Consider the following 20,016-nt stretch of genomic DNA (forward strand, 5'->3'; position numbering starts at 1 on the left):
GTATCTTTAGATGTTTAGAGGTTCTTTTGTGACCTCCTGGATGAGTCGTTGATGTGTTCTTGGAGTAATTTTGGTAGGCCGCCTACTCCTTGGTAGGTTCACCACTGTTCCAAGTTTTCTCCACTTGTGAATAATGGCTCACTGGAGTCTCAAAGGCTTAAAAAGTATAACTCTTTCCAGAGCGACAGATGTCAGTGACTTTGTTTCTGTGGCAGTAGTCTTTAGATCATACCATGATGTGCTGCTTTTTGAGCTCTTCACTTTGTCAGACAGGTCCCATTAAAAAAAACAACAACAACAAAAGCAAACAAACTGCATTTTGTATTTACTCAGGTCATCTTTATTTAATATTAAAATTGCAAAAAAACAAAAAACAAAAAAAAAACCAAAAAAAAAAAACCCAAACCAAAAAAAAAAAAAAAAAACCAAAAAAGAAAAGAAAAGAAATCAAGAAGGGGGCAAATAATTTTTCACAACACTATAGAGGTGATTTAAATACTTATAGACAAAAGAAAATGAGATGCATACTGTAAAAGAAAAAACAAAATACAGGAAACCAGATCCATGATATAATCCTTTATTTTAACCCATGGGATTTCATTTTTACAGTGCATTTCTTTACAACAATAAATCATTAAGTGACAGGTTTTAGCCACCACTACGGATCAGATAACTATGTATGTTACATTTCTGAGCTCCTCAAAGATTTCAGCTTCATAAACACCGTGCAAAAGATTCCAAATATTAGACGATGATAACTACAAAGGTAACGAATCCAGCGATATCTGATTATCCACTGACATTGTTAGCCTCTTGTTATCAAACTCTCAGTTAATCTTTAGTCGTTTCAGTGTTATTAAGCAGCTAGCTATCTGTACCATTAAACATACAGAGAGGTGGCCGATTAGAAACCTGCTGCCATCCATAACAAAGAAATATCCTTTGAAAAGAAAAAAAGAGAGAGAGAGACAAAACAAAATATGGCACCATTGTCTCAACAACCAGTAGACAAACATTTTTAAGGGGACTGTTGCCAAACTACCCTTAAAAACAAAAAACTAAGAGCTCTGTTCAGTCCTCAGCATGTGGAGGAGTCAGTCAGATGGACATAGAGCTTTATGTGGACACCAAGCCATTCGACTAGAGGAACATCAGCACAACCCTTCAGTCACATCTTCCAAGCACCTTCAAATGACTCATCTGAAGAAGACTTCACAGAAACCTGCTGCCTCCCACCCTCATTCTGTCCCCGCAAAACCACATCAGTGTGCGCCACACATCCCTCAGAGCGTTGCACCGCGACTATACCAGAGAAAAGCATAGATAAAACACACAACCACATCGACTGTGCACATACAGAACACACTGCAGCAAAGAACATGTACACGACCTACCAAATGCACGTTAACATAAACCCAGTCCAGTTATCCATCACATGTTACATTCAGGCTCCGAGAGGACAAAAAAAAACAACAACAGCAAAAAAGATGCAATGGCAAAGTAAACAGCAGATTTCTCCCTTTTGCTCAAGTTTGGTCACAAGTGCCCTCCATTACATGACAGCTAGTAGTGCACAAAATAAGAATACAAAATTAGACTTTTAAATACTGTAGCAGCATTTCTTTTCTTTTAAAGTTGAAAGCCTCCAGTAGTACAGGTACAGGCTTTGGAGTCCCCCGACACGTGGAAGGGTGAGCGATTGTCCTCTGAACTGCGAGACGGTGTCCGTCAGGAGGGTGCAGGTGTTTGGTACTAAAAGGTGTGTGGACAGGTTGGAGATGTGTCTCAGGCGGGGGCACCACTAGAGGACTGAGCCGTGTGGAGGCAGCAGGACGCTGCGGCGCTTAGGCCTAAAAATGTCTTTGACCAACCCCCTCCTCCACCTGCTAGCATGCCTTAGCAATCCCTTCTATTACAGTCTATACGTACATCTCCGTTTTTAAAGCCCAGCGTCCCAAAGAGTAACAACTGCTCCTCATTCCCGCCCCTGCAGCCAAACTACAGCTGATTGGCGGTAAAAACAGCGCACAGCTCATCAGTCCCATACGAGCAGGACAAAGCCGAGGCGACAATGCTTCAGAGGTTTCTCTCAGCTGGAGGCTGTAGCGATGGCCTTCTTAAGCTGCTGGCTACGGATCTCGCGGGTGCGGGACTCGAGGAGCAGGTCGTGGCAGGTGTTGCACACCAACACGGGGTCGTAAAGCTGCTGGTCTGGGATGGGAAGCTTCAGGTGACAACAGTCTTTACAGAACACATTACCACAGTTCCTGAAAATGGAGAACACATGTAACGTTATTAATAGGACAAATAATATTTGATGTGAAGGTTTCTAAGACATTTTAGATACCAAACGTATAAGATTTCAAAATAAAAGATCCTCAGGACCCAGAGAGGGCAAAAATGAAAAGGCTAAATGCAGATTATGGATTGATGAGCAGCACAAACAGCTTTCCGCTTCTTCCTGAAGCACATTTAAAGGTCTTTTCACACATGGCAACTTTACTGCATTCCATCCGTCTCTATTGCATTTGGGAACGGAAACACAAGTCATTGTTTACATACATTATAAATCAGCTGATTCTATTTATTACATGTTGGAAAACTTGCTGTGTTTAAGTTACATAAAAAATGGATCTAACAGTTGAACACATGCCCTGCTCAGAGTGCTGCTCTGCCTGTGAATATGAATTTTCCCCCCTGCCTAAAATGTCTCAGTGGAGCATATAATTAATTCCCCAGTGAGTCAAGAGCCTTTGATGCTGAAACCAAAGCTTGGAAAATGCACAGCAAATTGTCTTTTAAAGGCATGCTGCTGCTTTGGCAGAGTCACTGTGCAACTAAAGAGTGCAGAGAGAAACAGGCATACAAAATATACAAACACAGCCAGCTTTTAAAAGGAAACACTCAGATCTCTTAGGCAAGTGCTAATCGTGAATCAGCTTCACTTCAAATGCGAAAAAATATTAAGGCTTAAATGTTAAAAAGAATTTGCACAGCATTTGGAAAATGTACTTATTCTTTCTTGTTCAGAGTGAGACGATGAGACTAATCTTGTACTTGATGTTAACCAGTAGCTGGTCAGATTAGCTTAGCACAAAGACTGAAAACCGGCTGAACAGTTTGTCTGGTTTTATTCAAACAGCAACCAAATTTGCCTTCAAAACTGCGCCAGAATAAAAGGAATAGCTGAGCACATAATTGCCCAGTAACACAGCAACAAGATGCTTTCACACTGCTGACAGCTAGCAAAGCTAGCATTAGTTAACCTGAGCTAACAGGCTTATGGCTGAAGCTTCACATTTACTTTCTTAATCTGAGCAAATACGTAAACACAAATATTTCCACACTAATATTAATCTAGTCTAATCTTGGCATTTATCTATTTTTTCCTCCAAGTTTGAGCACTTGTTGGAAAAATTAACAACAAAAAAGAAACACAATGAAGTCTCTACCTGCAGTGGTGACGTCTCTTGGCTATCCAGAACTCACAGTCACAGTTGAAACAATGGGAGGCCATGTGGTCGGGCACCCACCTCGTAACCTACACACAGAGATAGGTATCAGAAAAGTGTGAGACATAGCTCTGCTCCTGGACATGCAAGTGAGAAGTGAGTGGGAACAAGAAAGGAAGCGTGAAGACAGAAGCTCTGTAGGACACTCACCTCAGTGTCCCTGGGCTCCACTCGATCCCAGCTGCCCTCGGACAGACGGTCCTCGCTGTGGGTAGACAGAGAATCTTCCTCATTGCTGTTGTCTGACTCACGCAGACATGTCTAAGGAGAGAACAGAATGAGATCAGAGGATGGATACAAATAAGAACTCTTCTGAAAATAATTGAGAGTAAATACTCTGAAGACAAAGAGAAATGCTTTTAGCTCTTTCAGTAAAGTCTGTGCTTAAAAAGTCACTCACAATGTCATCCTCGTACTCGACGTATGGCTCTGAGGGAGGGGTGCCATACTGTTGACTCTCAAGCCTCATCTGCAGCTGTCGCACCTGCTGTCGCAGCACCTCAACCTCCTGCTTGTAACCCGCCTCGATCTGACGCAATCTCTGCTGCACGGCATCCATCGGCACAGGCAGCCCATCGTCATCCAGGTAAGCCAGGGCCTGGGGAGGTGGTGGCGAGCTGGAAGCTGAGGGTGAGGAATAAGAGGCTGGCAGGAGCTGATGGGCTGCCAGTGAGTAGCTGGTGAGGGCAGCAGGCCCACACAGTCCAGTGTAGCCTGCACTCCTGGTAGGCCATCCAATCTGCAGCGCACTGCTCGGACAACAGAGCGCCTCCCTGCGGCAGCACTGCGAGCCATTGGCAATGGCAAAGCCCTGGGCGCGGAGGAATTTACTGGCAAGCCGGCGGCTCTGGTGGATGTTGGGGTGCTGGCCCCGGCTGGCACCAGAGGCAGACTGGACCAGACCCTGGACACTCTCCCAGTGGGAGCTGAGCAAGCACAGGTCCGAGAGCTGGCTCTGGGAGATCAGAGGGCGAGCAGTGACCTGGATGCAGTCTACAGGAGCTGCCGCTAACACGCGCTCTCTTCCACTCGCCCCATTTGTCCTCGTGTCCTCCTCCTCCTTCTGGGGTTGAGCTTGTGGCTGAAACTCAGGCTGCTCCTCATCATTCAAAGTATTCTGCGTAAATTCCTGGGTCACTGCGGAGGGCGAGTTGGGGGGATGATCATTCTCACCTGTAAGAGTCTCAGTGGAGTCCCCCATGGGAAGGAGTGGTGTTAGCTGCTTTACAGCCAGCAGGCTCTTTGACTGACTATCAATTTGTCCTTGAAATACAGAGGTTGGTGTGTTGGCTGCAGGTTGAGTGCTTTTGCAGGGCAGAGGTAAGCAGGGCTCTGATTTATGAGTGGGAGATGGTATACTCTCAGCAGTCCTACAAGGGCTCTCAGCCTCCATTGGAGCTTGTTGGAGTGGAGTATCTGTGATCTGATGCAAAGCTTGCATGAGGGCAGGAGTGGAAAAGGCAGTGTGAGCAAGTGTGACATCCTCACTGAGGGGGACAGGTGAGAGGGGCAGGGAAGGCAGGGGCTGCGTAGTGAAACAGGGTCCATCCACAGCCTCTTCAGCACCCACTACACCTGGGACAGCTTCTGGAGTCGGATGCACAGATTGTCCCTCTCCACTGTCCACCGCAGTGTCAGGTATGAGCTCGTTGGAGCCTTCTACAGCGGGTTCTTCCACAGCAGGTGAGGGCTCCAGTGCAGAGCGACCCTCCTGGCAGTGCTTGTTGAGATTGGGGTCGCTCGACGTTCGTGTCAGGGGCATCCCATTCTCAAAAGCTGACAGAAGGTCATCCATGGAGCGGGTCTTAGGAAGTCTGTAAATCACCAGTACATACAGATCTTATTTTTTAATGTGTATAAAATGCAGTAATACAGTTCTCCATTTTGAACTCTAGAGGGCAGTCTGACTGTTTGCCATAACATTACTAGTCAGACTGCGGCAATAGTATTGTTCAGACAAACAGACCTGTCCAGGGAACGGGAGGTAAGCTCATCTCCTGTGATGGAGGGCGGGAGGTAGAGATCCACAGAATCATCCACAGCAGTGCAGGGGGAGGAGGTGGGCAGGTAGACTGCTGTCCACAACTGTAGTGCCCGAGTATGGCAGACTGGCTGCAGCACCTGGCAGACAAATGCACCGGGAGGATAAGTACATAGTAATGGCGTCTAAGATCCAAACTCTTTGAACGTGCATCAGAAAGGATGGCAGGGAAAGTAGGATAGATTTAATCTTTAATCATACTGAAGTTCAAAATTGGAGTCACATTATCCATTAATCAAAACACTTATTGTGCTCACTGAGATCGTGACTGAAGATTATGATCATTACTATGATCAACTGTTTCCTTCAGCAAGTCCCCTCACTGAACACTTTCTGAAAAGCACAGTGGCTTTAAAAGGAAACACTCAGGAAGCAACTTCCAGCTGCAACTATACTAAACTACAGGGTGGGCCATTTATATGGATACACCGTAATAAAATGGGAATGGTTGGTGATATTAAAGTCCTGTTTGTGGCACATTAGTATATGTGAGGGGGCAAACTCCTCAAGATGGGTGGTGACCTTGGTGGCCATTTAGAAGTCAGCCATCTTGGATACAACTTTTGTTTTTTCAATAGGAAGAGGGCCATGTGACACATCAAACTTATTGGTAATGTCACAAGAAAAACAATGGTGTGCTTGGTTTCAACGTAACTTTATTCTTTCATGAGTTATTTACAAGTTTCTGACCACTTATAAAATGTGTTCAATGCGCTGCCCATTGTGTTGGATTGTCAATGCAACCCTCTTCTCCCACTCTTCACACACTGATAGCAACACCGCAGGAGAAATGCCAGCACAGGAATCCAGTATCCGTAGTTTCAGGTGCTGCACATCTCGTATCTTCACACCATGGACAATTGCCTTCAGATGACCCCAAAGATAAAAGTCTAAGGGGGTCAGATCGGGAGACCTTGGGGGCCATTCAACTGGCCCACGACAACCAATCCACTTTCCAGGAAACTGTTCATCTAAATGGCCACCATGGTCACCACCCATCTTGAGGAGTTTGCCCCCTCACATATACTAATGTGCCACAAATAGGACTTTAATATCACCAACCATTCCCATTTTATTAAGGTGTATCCATATAAATGGCCCACCCTGTACAAAAGCTGTGAAAACCGACAGGTACCATGTCATGAGAAGGGATGTAGAGGAAGTTCTGGAAGTTCTTGTTTGCTGTGCGAAGCAGAGACCACACAGAGCAGGTGCGTTTGTAGATATTCTTTGCCTCCCTTTCACGAGCGTTGTTGCACAGAAACGTGCCGTAAAGACACGAGTATGTGTGCTGCACCAACTTGACCTGGACATGTGAAGAAGATGCATCAAGTCAGGCCTTTAATTACAGCACTGATTAACTTTAACTCTCATTGTCGGTGTGTGTGAGACAGCTGACTGATGTGAAACATGACCATGTGACCCAAGACTTTATTCATTAGGCCAAATGTATGGTTTCATGTAATCCTGGCCACTTTTTGAAGTTTAAAGAACATGTAGAGATTAATGCGTAAGACAGACTAGTATAGAGTGCTGTCCAACCACCCACCAGGAAGGCCTCGTTGAACTCAAACAGGCAGGGGAACTGTTTGAGCAGCTGGTGAACACAATCCAGCCACTGCAGGAAGACGGGACACTGCTCGCTCACATCGTCTGAGTTCTCCTGGTGGCCACAGCGGTCCCCAAACTTATGACCAAAGTCCAGCCATTCCGTCTCTACGAGCACCTGGAAACCCTGTGGATAGCACAGAAGTCAGTACCAAAAGCAACAAGAGAATCCAGCAAAATAAGTGCTTACCATATCTATGAGAATATGCCTGCATGTCATTTAAAAATCAAATACATTAGATTAATACTGAACTGTGCAGATGCTCACCTCTAATGTCCTGTAGTAGGGGTCCAGCAGGACCTTGGCGAGGGCTACAATCTGAGGCGTGCGGTCCCACCCGTCTGAGCAGTGTACCAGGACAGGACGACCGTCCCGCTCGACTGCTGAACATACCAGAGTGGCAGCCTTCAGCATGACCGACAGGTGCTGCAGCCAACGGGTGCTCTCCAGTGCTGAAAGCCAGCTGGAAACACGAGAGGGGGTTGATTAGGCAACAACTAACCTATATGGAATATGTCATAACTGAGGTAATCTGATACAGCAGGATACAGCATAGATTGGGTTATTTGGGTTAGCTATGACAGAGCAGGGAGGCACCTCTCTGGAGGCCTTTCTGCTTCACTTCACACATTCGATGTAAAATACACACAGCTGACGTATTGAAAACGCATGTAAACATGGGAACAAATGGACAGCCATAACACACATGTGCTGTTGGTTGACGTGTACAGACAGACAGCTGGCAAGCCCAGCAGGAACAGGACTGTGTTCCTGTGCCTGTGTGGTGTTGCCTTACTGTGTGGTGAACCCACTAAAACAGAGAAGGTGGAGGGAGGTGCAAATGAGGCCAGAGCCGCTCAGAGAGAAAGGTCACATAGATCAACTTACTTTCCAGGATCGGGGATCTGACTGCAGACAGCCCTGAGAGCCTGGAAACTGTTCCGGATAGCATGGATGTTGGCCATTCCCATGAACATGACCTCACAGCTGGGGTAGTACTCTGAATACAAACAAACAACAATTTGCTTTCAGTGCAACATTCATAGTCATCTAACAGTGACTGTGTGTAGTCACTGGTAGCAATAACATTGTCCATTTAGTCAAACTGGACTGCACTAAATGTGTTAGCAAGTCACTGTAGAGAGAGGGGATTGTTTCCAGAATGGAAAAACAGCACTTTGTTAAACAGATGTGTGATCAAAAACTACACGAAGAACATTTTAAACTTGCTCTGTAAAGGATGATTTCTATAAGACAGGTCTAACAACATGAGCACTGACAAGAATTAAAGTGTGTGCAAAAGCTACAAATCACAACCAATATCCTCTAAACTGCCATCATAGCAGAGCCTATCTGAAAGCCATTAGTTTTAAATATTCAAGCTGATCAAGGAAAAAGTTGAATTATGATATAATTACCCATATACTTGTCCAGCTGGCTTTAGTATTATTCAAATTGTTTCTGATTGTTACATAAGTAATTAAAAAATAATTAAGCTCCATAGAGCTGAGAGGAATTATAAAGTTGGATATTAAAATTATGTTAAGTCACCACAAGCAGGCAATTTTAGAGTACTGAGTAAAAACACTGTTTTACTTCTCACCGAGTTTCCTGTCTGCTTGACTCAGTAGAATCAGACACCAAATGATACACACACACTCCAGATAAGGTTCACAGATGACAATGTTTCTAGTTTAATTTGACTTTTTGAAGATGGTGCAAAATGTTTTGGGATTATGCCAACCTTCACATTCGCAGCCTCCGCCCTTAGCTCGGTTAGCCACTGCAGCAGTGTATGAGCGAGCATCCAGAATCAGCAGCTTCTGTGTCACAGTGTTGTCATTGCAGCTGGAGCCGCCCGTCAGAGATGAGTCTGGGGAAAGAGAAGATTCTGATCATTATGAGCAGACAGTGTAATGCGAATCGACCTGCCAGGGAAAGGAAGAAAGAGAAAGTGTGAAAGGAGGAGGACGGTGTCAAGAAGGGAAGGGAACATGATTAAGAGAAACTGACTCTATTTGTAACCTACTGAAAATCAATATCTCCTCATGATGAACACCACTGTGTTACCTGGTAAGTCAAGAAGCCTCCTTCCCACAGCTTCTGCAGAGAAAGACGACTGGAACTGAAATACTTCTCTCTGCACCCTTCTCTAATTGTGTTAAAAGCTCTTTTATCACTTTCTGTAATTTGACATATCTGTGTGTTCCTTATAAGTTAATATGGAGGGGGGAAAAGGAAAGCAAAACCACTGAAAAAGATACAAAGAGTTGTTTTTCTGAACTGTGAAAGCTGTGCTGACAGCTGTCCTACTTTCTGTAACTCACAATAATTACAATGCAGCAACACTGATGCATGTACTTTCTGTTAAAAAGGAGAACATCAGCAATGGAAAAAAACAAAAACAAAACACATTCCCAGCCCTGTGAATGCTTGCAAAGCTCTGAAAACACCAGAGTCCCAGCTATTAGAGGCTGTTTACAACCTGGAAATTTAGTGATCTCCTCTCAAAGTTCAAAGTGCTGATTAAAAAGAAGCTAATTAAATTTATGGTGTGCACAATAAAAGCGATTCATGTTAATCAGCTACCTTTATACTTTAAATTGGTGATGATGTATTTATGTATTTGCAGGTATTATTGAAAATGCAGTTACATTACAATTTATTATGTGTTGGTTCTCTTGGAAGTAAAAGTTGATAATTAAACAACAGATAAATGCATCTCTTTCTCTCTGGTCAAAGTTTGTGAAAGAAGTCTAGAGTTAGAGAGTGTTTGGCCAGGTTTGCACAGCGTGATCTGCTGTTATGTGTCTGGATGACTGCAGAGAGAGAGAGTCTGTTTCAGACACTCACTACTGGAAGCACTCTGTTTGGTATAGGTGTGTGGGCTGCCTGAGTAGACTGCAATATGATGCGATCACTAGCTGTGACTTTAAGAAAACGAGTGAATTTAGACCCTGGATGGTTTAATTTGACAAACAGGGTCATCGTGTAATGCAGAGATGTGCAAATGGATGAGGAGTGCAAGTATGGACGTGCAAAGAAAATCAAACAGCAAGATTACCAAAATCACCATCGGAAGAGTCAGTAGCTTCCCCGCGTTGTCGATTTGTTTGTGCACCCTTGGTTCCGCTGTCCATCTGACAGGCCTTAGCGATGGACGTAACTAGATACTCATCATCTGTGTTCCTCCAGCCCCACCAGCTAATCTCAGGCTGGCTACAGCGGGCGATCACTGCCCCGTTCTTCTGGTGCCTGGAAACGAAGGTTACAGAGTTAATTAACCTAAAATGATGGATTTTCTTCAGCTTGCACCCATATAAGCTGGAGAAAACATGCACACAAAGTTACCTGTAGACCACCACTGGGATCCTCTTCCAGGATCTAAAAGAAGCCACACTCTCCAGCTCCTTGTCAGTGATCCAGATTGGAATCAGAAGCTTCTGTGGGTAGCTGGAGCACAGCCTACAGGATGAACAGGTAGTTAGAGGTTCTAAAGCATAGGTGTCAAACTCTGGCCCGCGGGCCACATTTGGCCCGCAGCCAAATTACATTTGGCCCACGAAGCCATACCAAATTACTATTAGAGCTGGCTTACTGGTATTATACAGCTAATATATACCGGTATATATTGTTTAGTATTAAGCTTTGCTTGTTCCATATTCAGTTTTTCAGCAAAACTTGTTTGAGTCCATAAGAAAAGATTCATTCTTATATCTGGAGGAAGATTTTTTTTTCAATAAATATTAATGTTAGCCCGCGACTTTGTTCCAGTTTTGAATTTTGGCCCACTGTGTATTTGAGTTTGACACCCCTGTTCTAAAGGAAGTTTTAAAACAGTTTATAATGCTGCATTATCTTTTGATGAGGAAAACCAAGATGAAACTGGCTGCAAAAGGACATTCCCTAAAATGTTCTGGTTTTCAGGGTCACTGCAGCATCAATATCTCAGCTAGACCAGAAAACAAATCAGAAACCTCCATCTGTCTCTGCTTTCTCCTCTTTCTCTCCCAGGATACTTTCTTCAAATTATATTCACTTGCTCAGAGTCTAATAGCAGGAGGGAGAGAGACTGTGTGTGTGTGTGTGTGTGTGTGTGTGTGTGTGTGTGTGTGTGTATAAAATACAGTGCTGAGTCATGGGCCTCAGCAGGCTGTGACTTGTTTAATTAGCCAGTTGTCCTATGTGTGTGTGTGTGTGTGTGTCTGTCTCAGTGGGGTGTGTTCTCCTGGGCCCTCCAAACAGACTGACCTTTTTTTTGTAGCATTTATTTACCCAGACTGCAAAGGAGACCCCGATGTACAGGTGCACACACTCATACACCCATTCAGTCTATTGTTTCTACTTAGGTGACTGCCTTAATACAGTTTATCTTAGGCTGAACTACCCAACCTGGTAGCCTCAGCGCGCTGTTTGTTTCAATGACAGGGAAAATTGCAGCTTTAAAGACATCCTAGATTAGCCATTAGCTTGTCTTGTTTAAAGTGTACCTATTGGACATCCATTAATCAATTAAGACTTCTAGTCACAGTGGATGATGATGAAAACATCAAAGTCATATATCTAAAAGATGTGGAATTTGCTTCTAGGTGTTGCCTTTCACTTTGAGGTACCCTTTTCTTCCCTCCCATCCCTGGTGACACTCTCATTCTGAAAAACCTTGGATCTCATCAAAAAGTAACTAACTCTAAAATTCTGCCATTCACCGTCAACTATCCAATCATTACTCTTTATCATGATACCATTCTATACTACTAAAACTAGATGCAGTCATCAGGATATACCTGCTGTGCTTCTCATGGTTAAGCATCAGTGACATACTTGTAGTTGCAGTTGATATCAGACACTCTCCAGATGTTTTGAGTATCGAAGCCCATCCTCTTGACCTCCATTTCCATTCTCTGACGTACATGATCACCTACAAACACACATAGAACATGGTGCGAGGGTATAAATGAAAAATGCCCTCTCAAACATTTACTTGTTCTAAAACTGTGAACGAATGTGTGTGAACCTGGGCGACAAAGATGAAGGTGCTGATCTTCATCGTCAGCGCTGCCTCCTAGACACCACGCGTGATAGGCCAGGGCGAACAGGTCCTCCAGCCGTGATGGGTGTGCTATGGCCCGGTTCAGACGTTTGACCCACTCCTGGCACTGCTTGAACGTTGCAAAGTGGCATCTGTGGAGATTAGAAAGATTAGTGAGATCCAACAAACCCTTCATGCACTGGGGACTAGGAGAAAAACAAAACAAAACAAATCAGCTGTTCTGTGATTTTCCAGCCTTTAAACCAGAGTAGTAATGTGGTTGCTTAATAATGTGGAACCAAAATGCTGCTGGGCACATCTGCTACCGAGTATGCGACAGTTCCACTGGTTTTAAACTGTTCATGAACACAAAGATGAGAATTTACCAACACCCTTTATTACCTTTGAAACCTTAGTTTCAAAAAAGTATTACCTACATATTATTTTACATTTCCTATCTAAGGTGGGTGAATGACAGTGCGTCACAAGTTGTAGTCATTGATGATTTTAGTCACAAGTACAGTTCTGCAAAAACACATAATTTGACTTTTTCTCCATGTCAAGTCCTTTTACATTATTGCTTAATTTGATCTCAAGTAAGTCAAACTGAACTCCAAATTCGGTCAGTCTGTTGTTATGTGTACAATTTACAATTGGTAATGTGTACAGTTTCCTAAATGAACCCATAGTATTACTAATTCAAATGTGTATCAGAGTACTGTGCTGTAAGAGAGTGTAAGAGTGAGGGCTCTTCTTACCTGACAACTTTAGAGTCTTTGCAAATGATGTGCAACTGGAACATATCTCTGCTCTCTACACTTTCTATCAGCCTGAGAGGCACCTGCAGAGGGAGACAGAGAGCACGTGCATTTAGCCTGATGGTCCACTGTGTGAGCAGACAGCACACTGGCAGAGAAATTACCACCCTCTGGTCTAGTACAGACTGTATCCAGGTTAGACACACTAAGTAAACCTTTAACCTGACTGCAGAGGAACAAAAGGCCACACTGGTGTTCCAACTTTGCCTCTAGAACTGTTATGATACCATGTGACAGCTACAAACCTGCCGTCCCTTATGCTTTTCAAGCAGGTAAGTGGTACTTTAGAGTACGATGTTAATGAACCCCCGACGAGGTTTAAAAAATCCCTTATGGACAAACCTTTGAGCATAAGGACTATGTATGCGCACTTTTTTACAAATAATGGCCAGTTTAATTCAAGAGAAAGAGTGCTGGCGACACAGTCATTTCACAAAATGATTAATCCATCTACCACTCTGCTGAATGTAAATTACAGTTTGGCCTCAGTGCATCCCAATCATGTAAAGTGAAGAGGAGCTTAATGACAGCTGTCTAGACTATGGCAGAGGGTGATGTTTTATCATATGGTACTCACAGATATGTCAATGTCCACACCTGGGTAGGTCTAAAACACAGTGACACCATGGAGCACAGACAAGGAGAGAAGGAGGGAGGGAAGAAATAAGACAGGAGGAAATGGAAAAAAACAAAACAACAAACTATTAAACCCAAAAAGGAGGCATTGGGAAATGAAGAGTTAAAAGGAAAGTAAACACCAAAGAGGCTGCGAGATGAAAAGACAACCGAGCACATCACGCTGTGCACTATTTGTAGCACATGGCCAAGTCAAATGGAAATCATGACGAGAAAGACAAACACAGGTGGGAGTAAAGGGCAAGAAAACAGCTTAAAAGTAAGAGGCTGTAAAGAGTTGTGAAGGGGAGGTGTGGGTGAAAGGTCGTTTGCTGGCATTCATACAGTTCATGTGTGCTTCTGGGGTCAAGGCAGGAGTCTGTCTAAGTAGGAAATCAGTTTGATAAGGACTGTTAGTCTGTGACATTTGAACTTTGTGTGGTAATCTCACTCTCCTCTGCTTAAAGTTAAGGTGAGGACGTGCCTCGGTGATTGGCCCTCGCCACCTCCTTCGTTTTTAAAACTGTCATCTTTTCCAGAAGCTGAATCCTTCTGGAAAAGATGACATGGATTTGGGAAGAAGGATTTTCATTGCCAGTGAATGCAAACAACCAGCCTATTTGTATTTGAGCAAGGCCTGACGTCAGCAGGAGCGAGCTGGTGGAGAGCACTGCCAGCCTGGATGTCACACTAAACCTTTGTGGTTTCAGGATTAGAGGGTCTAGTGCTCCTGTGATTTCACCTTGGTACAAACAACTACATGCCAAGTAAGCTAAAAGTGCTCAATGGGTACCCCATTGAAAGTTTATTTGCCTTGTTGCCACAGTTATTTCTTAATGAAAACTTATATGGGGGAAGGGAAAAAGTCTAATTGCATCCAAACTAAACATCCTTCCCTCTCCTCTGCTGGTGGCATAGGGCTCTGGCAGAAGTGACAGTTCTGTGATTCTTTGTTAGGTTTGTTGTCAGAGACATGCACTCACATTGATGACTGAGTCCTTGAACTTGATGTGAAGTCTGTAGTTAGAAATGGCAATGATGGCTTCATCAGCACGGCCAAGATATTCCACACCTTCCCCCTGAAGAACTGGGAACGGCACCTGCAAAGACCCAAAAACAATGGAACTGTTTAAGTCTCATGTGCATGAAACATTACACCAGCACGCATTTAACAGCTTTATTCAATCTACTGGAAGTCTAATCCTGACAGAACATATTATGTTAATGCTGCGTCCTCAGTTTTGGTGCAACTCATTCTAAATATTGATTGTGGGAATGTCATTTTTGGACAATGACAAATTAAATTTAACTTGGTCAAAAAAAGAAAAAAAGTAATCTCAGAGCAAAACAGCAAGATATGTGACATGATCTGTTAAGCTCCTTGTCATACTTTTAGAGGTACTTAAACTCAAATATCATATTGGCACGGCATTTCATTTTTATAAGCAATACCCAGCATAGCTGACAGCTTGTGATCATCCTGTCAGAGTAATATTGAAGATAAAAGAAAAAGAGGGACATGAGAAAAAGCGTGCATGTGTAGCTGTCCAATTAGGGCATATGAGTTTTACAGAAGAGCCTTTGTTAGCACAGAGGGGCTTGTTGGTAGGAGGGAGACTGTCTGCTCCGGTGTAGAGGGAGAGGGATCCCAAACTGTCCATTAACATTCCATGGCCATTTGATTAGTCGCAGCCAAGCCCTGGCTTCAGCCGCAACGAGACCCCTACATTAAGGTAATTGCTTCCCAACAGAGGTTAACAGAACATTTTTCATTTCATTCTGAGGCAGGGTATTATCTTAAAAGTCGACAGAGTGGAAGAGACACATGGTTGCACGTGCCAACTCCCAAAACATCTTTTCATTTATCTAAAACCGGAAGCTTTTAATCAGTTTCAGACCAGCTGCTCTTGTTGTTATTCTGTTTACTTTACTGCTTTTTCAATATAATTAAAAAAAGATGCACTGAAACAAAAGATCTTGAATAAATGGTGTTGACCAGGAGCACAAGTGTTAGATTATAAAATAACTTTGTGAAACACTCTCGGCTTTGTGATGAACTGGGGGACTGTGTTAGGCCCATTCCGTCTTGACTAAAACACACTTTTTTTCCTTAGTTGTCACTTGGATGCGATTGGCACGAGCACAGTTATTGTGCTATGGCTGCTTCAAACTAATGAAAAGTGCGACACCGGTCTTGTTGTTGAGTTGCTAAGTAGTGAGGAAAGTGTTGCTTAGAGACAACATTACCTCATTCTGTATTAGCATGCACTGCTGAGTCATGCTGAAGAGGACCCACTAGTGCATGTTAAAAAAAGACAACATGCAGCAGAGCAAATGCAAGGCTATAGCAGGCCCACTTGAAACAGCTAACACTGCTGAAAGAAGAGCTCCACAGCACAAAAAGCTAAATGTGACCGATATTCCCATCACTCCATCCAGTCCAACAGACTATTTACTCTCATGCCAAATTGCATAAAACTCTAAAATAAAGCAGGACTATTATGTAGAAATCCCATCGAGTGGTAAGAGGTCAAAAGATGTTGATGATGGCTGATCCATAAAAATGTTTGTTTGTTGTTTTTTTTTTTTTTTAAAAAAAGCCCTGCTATTTATCACTGCACCTGCTGCTCATCAATAACTGAAAACTTCCACATGAATCGAGACAGGAAGCATGACGAGGGGGAAAAAAAAGTGTAGCTTAAACTGGGAAATGGAGCACATAGTACTCTGCGCTCAGACATCAGCAGAGCCAAATATAGGCAGCAGCAGCCCCCTCCTTCTCGGCACAATAGAGCGGGACTTTGAAATATCTTTGGGATTAAAATATTTCAGTTTTTCAACTGTCCTCCTGTCCTTGAAAGTGACAGGAGGACAAATGGCGCTGACACCTAGGTTAAGCTTAAAAACCATGTAGCTACTGACTGAGGAAAAGGACCGAGGATACTGTTTTACAATATATAAAAGGAAAACGCCACAAAAGCAAAGGAAAGGTATATGATTTCATTAAATACTGGCTCAGTGGCAGTAGAAATAAACAAATTCAGGTAGAGAGTGTACACATTTATCTGCTGTGGAAAAGACTTGAAGTGTGTTGCTAGAAGTGCCATAGTTAACATGCTGTACAGACTGCAAGCTGCATTAAACAAGCTGTGCTCCAAAAGTAGGTGCATGAGTCACTGGCAGCAAGCAAGTGCAGCATAAGATACTGTGTCACGTTTCCTCTACGAAGCCTTCAGCAGCATAAATATGACGAGAGAGAGGGGGAGGGAGGGTGAGTAGAAAGCCCCATTTAAAGAGGAAAAAAAAGAAAACACTGACTTGTGAGTCGTGACTTCCGGTTTAAGCAGCCTGCCTGTTAGGACATGCACGTGAGCAAATGTACGCGCAACTGAAAGCATGCTCCATGACTTGCACGCACGCAGGAGGGAAGGCAGTAGGGTAATAAATACAGTGGGGTGGGGAAATGCCTGCAATTTGTCCGCAGTAAGAGACATCAGCTGTCAGTGAAACCATCATGGGAGAGCCTACACATGCACAAAAAGTCACACAAAAGCACAGATACAATGTGTGACTCCATGTGTGAATGCAAGGGGAAGGGAAGAAAGCGTAAGAGTGCAGAAACAGAAAGATTCTGCCATAAGAATTCAGCAGATTAAAAGACGCTCTCATAAACTTTGCTAGCAGACTACGATACAGCCATGCTTCCTTTGCACACTGCTCAGTTGGAAAAAATATACAAAATACCTTTGACACAAAGCCCTTTAAAGCATAGCACTTTAATAATAAAACATTTGAACAGGTTGATACTCCCTGCAGTTCAAGTGGCTTCAATTGAAAGCCACAAAAAGAAACAACAGATAGTGACCCCAGGCCCCTCCTCCCTCCATTTTTCCTTTGTCCAGTGCTCCAGACACATGATGCTAAGCTCCATTAACCAGCAGACAGCCACAGAGCGCCAGCTTAACACCAGAGGGTCAAGCGCAAGTTAGCCATCACAGTTCTGCTACTTGTATCCTCACTTGGAACAGACTTTGAAATCCTTCTCACTTAAACTGACCTAAATGTTTCTGAACCTTTTTATCCTCTGCAGCGGCTTCTAATATATTTATGTAAAACATTTTTGGAACAGCTTGGGGTAGTCTATTCTGCAGTATGGCTCACATATACAAACCTCTCAAGTAAAATTTCTACTGTATTTAGAAGTTGATCTTCAACAGGCCAACTACATATATGTATTTAGCCTTTTTATGTTAATAATATGAACATTTACATTTATATTCATAAAATAAATGCTTTAAAGTAGGTCAAGCACAAGTGCTCCTTTACAACCAATGCACTTAAAGAAAGGCCTCAGCCACAATTCAGTACTTTCATATGTACGTGCAAAACAACTTCCTGCTCTCCTTATTAAAGCTTTGCATAAAAATATCCCTTTTCTTTACATGCTGGCTTAATTCAGAACCAGTTTTAAAAAAAAGTTTACTGAAGAGAATTTGTTTTCTTATTAGAACTCTATGATACTTTATCTGTAGAGAGTGTGGGCAATTGCTGCATTCAAATGGAAATACTTGTTATTCTAATAGCTAATTAATTTCGTCAGTGTTTAGCACAGGAAAAAGTTGAGCTACATGACAATGAAAAAAACAAAAGCATTCCTCTGGGTCCCCATCACCATCACTTCTTCCATGTTTGACCTCAAGCCTGTCGAGTTGAGACTTGTGCAGTAATATCTCGGAAATCATGAGATGACCAGGCGTCAAGGTGAGGGTGTTTCAGAGGAACATTGATTTTATTAGCCACCAAGATTTAACATCACAACCTAGAAGTGCCACACTTGTTCCTGGTTTTCTAATATTAAGTCATGTTGCTGGGCGTGAGAGCAGATGGGACAGTGCTGTAGAAGTGGTTGTCACCTCACCTGAAGGCTTTCATCCTCCTTCACCAGCTCCTTCTGGGGGAACAAATCCTTGGCCTTGATGTACTCCAGACTGGGAGGCCCCTCTTCACCCTGTCAGACACAAACACAATCCAGCGATAGAAAGATAAATACTTCTGTCGTGATTCATGTGAGACTACATATGAGAAACTGAAGCAACACACAAAGTCCATATAGTTTGTTGATAGCAATACTGAAGCATGTGAAGAGACATGAAACAATCAATACAACCAAACCCAGAGTTAATATTCTCACTGCTTTTATCAGGTCCTTTGGCTCTGGTAGTTCATGGTTCATACGTGCCAGGTAGAGTTTTGCAATCTCCTGCAGCCAGGTCAGACATCACATAGGAGATTAAAAATTTACTGCGAGGGCCCTAAAATTATACATTTGAAGAAGGAAAAGAAGTAGTACACAAGCTTGTGTTAGGTCAATGTGCCAAACCATTTAAAATGTTTATTACTTGCTTATGACTGACAGTTTTCCTGCCTGATGAATACTAATGCTGAAAAAGAAATGCAACTTTTGATGTTTGCAGTGTGTTTGCTTTGGCACTGCAGTGCAGGTGGTTACTGCAAGTGTAAAAGATACCCAGTGCTGCCTATCACAAACCAGTGCACTATGTGACTGGGTGTAGTGCAAACAAAGATACTGTGATTAACTTGAGGATTTTACCTTTTTAAAAAAAAGGTTTTTCATGAGTCATGCTTCACTATAGTTTAAAAAGTTCCTTGGGGCATAAAAAAATACATACAGATAATAAATGTAACTATTTTGATTGCAAATATGATAGCAAATATTTCTCAGTTTCTTAGAAATTACAAACAAACAAAAAACAAAAAACAGCTGCAGTCTTTTCAAGTTCACTTCTCTTCTAATAGATGGTCGGCTAAAATTAGACTGCAACACTTTAAGGAGTGGCGGAGATGAGAACGAGAGGAACAATGATGGCAGTCGAGTCTGTCCTTGAAGCTTAGGGCCCTGTGTCCAACTCGGGCTGAGCAAATATGTTCATCAGGTCATACTTCAATCACTGGACTTAAAGAGGTGAAAAGCAATCACATGATGAAACTGAAGGACATGCCCTTGGCTTTTATTCTCTTTAATCCCTATTCTAAAAACACCAATGTTTTGCAAATAATTTATTATAATCTTTTTTTTTTTAAACTTCATAATTCAAAAGTAAGCACATTAAGCAAATTAACATCTTCCCCAATATACCATTCTATACTCTATAGTGTATATAGTATGGTACATTAGTGCGGTACATGTCCAACAATTTTCTAGCTTTGTGCTATAACACGAATAAGTTCCAATCCTTCTCGTTCAGGTGCTGTGTCATTTCTGCCACTTTACTGCTCTGCTGGATTTTCACTTTTCCATTTGAGTACGACCCTGTGTCATTTTGGTTTTATAATAAAATCAGAAATAGAGGCCTAACTTGGTGGTTTATTTC

The 20,016-nt window shown here is 42.8% G+C and overlaps 1 protein-coding gene across 6 annotated transcripts in view; it reads right to left on the bottom strand.

Annotated features, from left to right (window-relative positions):
* Positions 1 to 561: 561 nt before the first annotated feature.
* The window catches only part of mtmr4 (myotubularin related protein 4), a 53,871-nt gene continuing 34,416 nt past the window's right edge, over positions 562 to 20,016 (bottom strand). For 5 of the 6 annotated variants that reach the window (XM_082548588.1, XM_082548585.1, XM_082548587.1 and 2 more), the window contains 16 exons: positions 18,543 to 18,632; positions 14,608 to 14,724; positions 12,950 to 13,032; positions 11,984 to 12,343; positions 10,514 to 10,627; positions 10,227 to 10,417; positions 8,907 to 9,035; positions 8,051 to 8,162; positions 7,430 to 7,625; positions 7,103 to 7,288; positions 6,689 to 6,859; positions 5,479 to 5,633; positions 3,913 to 5,326; positions 3,663 to 3,773; positions 3,453 to 3,541; positions 562 to 2,267 (listed from right to left, as the gene is read on the bottom strand). In XM_082548588.1, the coding sequence (XP_082404714.1) occupies positions 2,090 to 2,267; positions 3,453 to 3,541; positions 3,663 to 3,773; positions 3,913 to 5,326; positions 5,479 to 5,633; positions 6,689 to 6,859; positions 7,103 to 7,288; positions 7,430 to 7,625; positions 8,051 to 8,162; positions 8,907 to 9,035; positions 10,227 to 10,417; positions 10,514 to 10,627; positions 11,984 to 12,343; positions 12,950 to 13,032; positions 14,608 to 14,724; positions 18,543 to 18,632 (3,696 nt within the window). In that variant the 3' untranslated portion in view covers positions 562 to 2,089. The remainder of the gene's footprint in view (positions 2,268 to 3,452; positions 3,542 to 3,662; positions 3,774 to 3,912; positions 5,327 to 5,478; positions 5,634 to 6,688; positions 6,860 to 7,102; positions 7,289 to 7,429; positions 7,626 to 8,050; positions 8,163 to 8,906; positions 9,036 to 10,226; positions 10,418 to 10,513; positions 10,628 to 11,983; positions 12,344 to 12,949; positions 13,033 to 14,607; positions 14,725 to 18,542; positions 18,633 to 20,016) is intronic. The other variant, XM_082548589.1, reaches the window with a different exon arrangement.

Source organism: Aulonocara stuartgranti (assembly GCF_965226115.1).
Source record: "Aulonocara stuartgranti genome assembly, chromosome: 10".
In the NCBI taxonomy this organism is placed as follows: Eukaryota; Metazoa; Chordata; class Actinopteri; order Cichliformes; family Cichlidae; genus Aulonocara; species Aulonocara stuartgranti.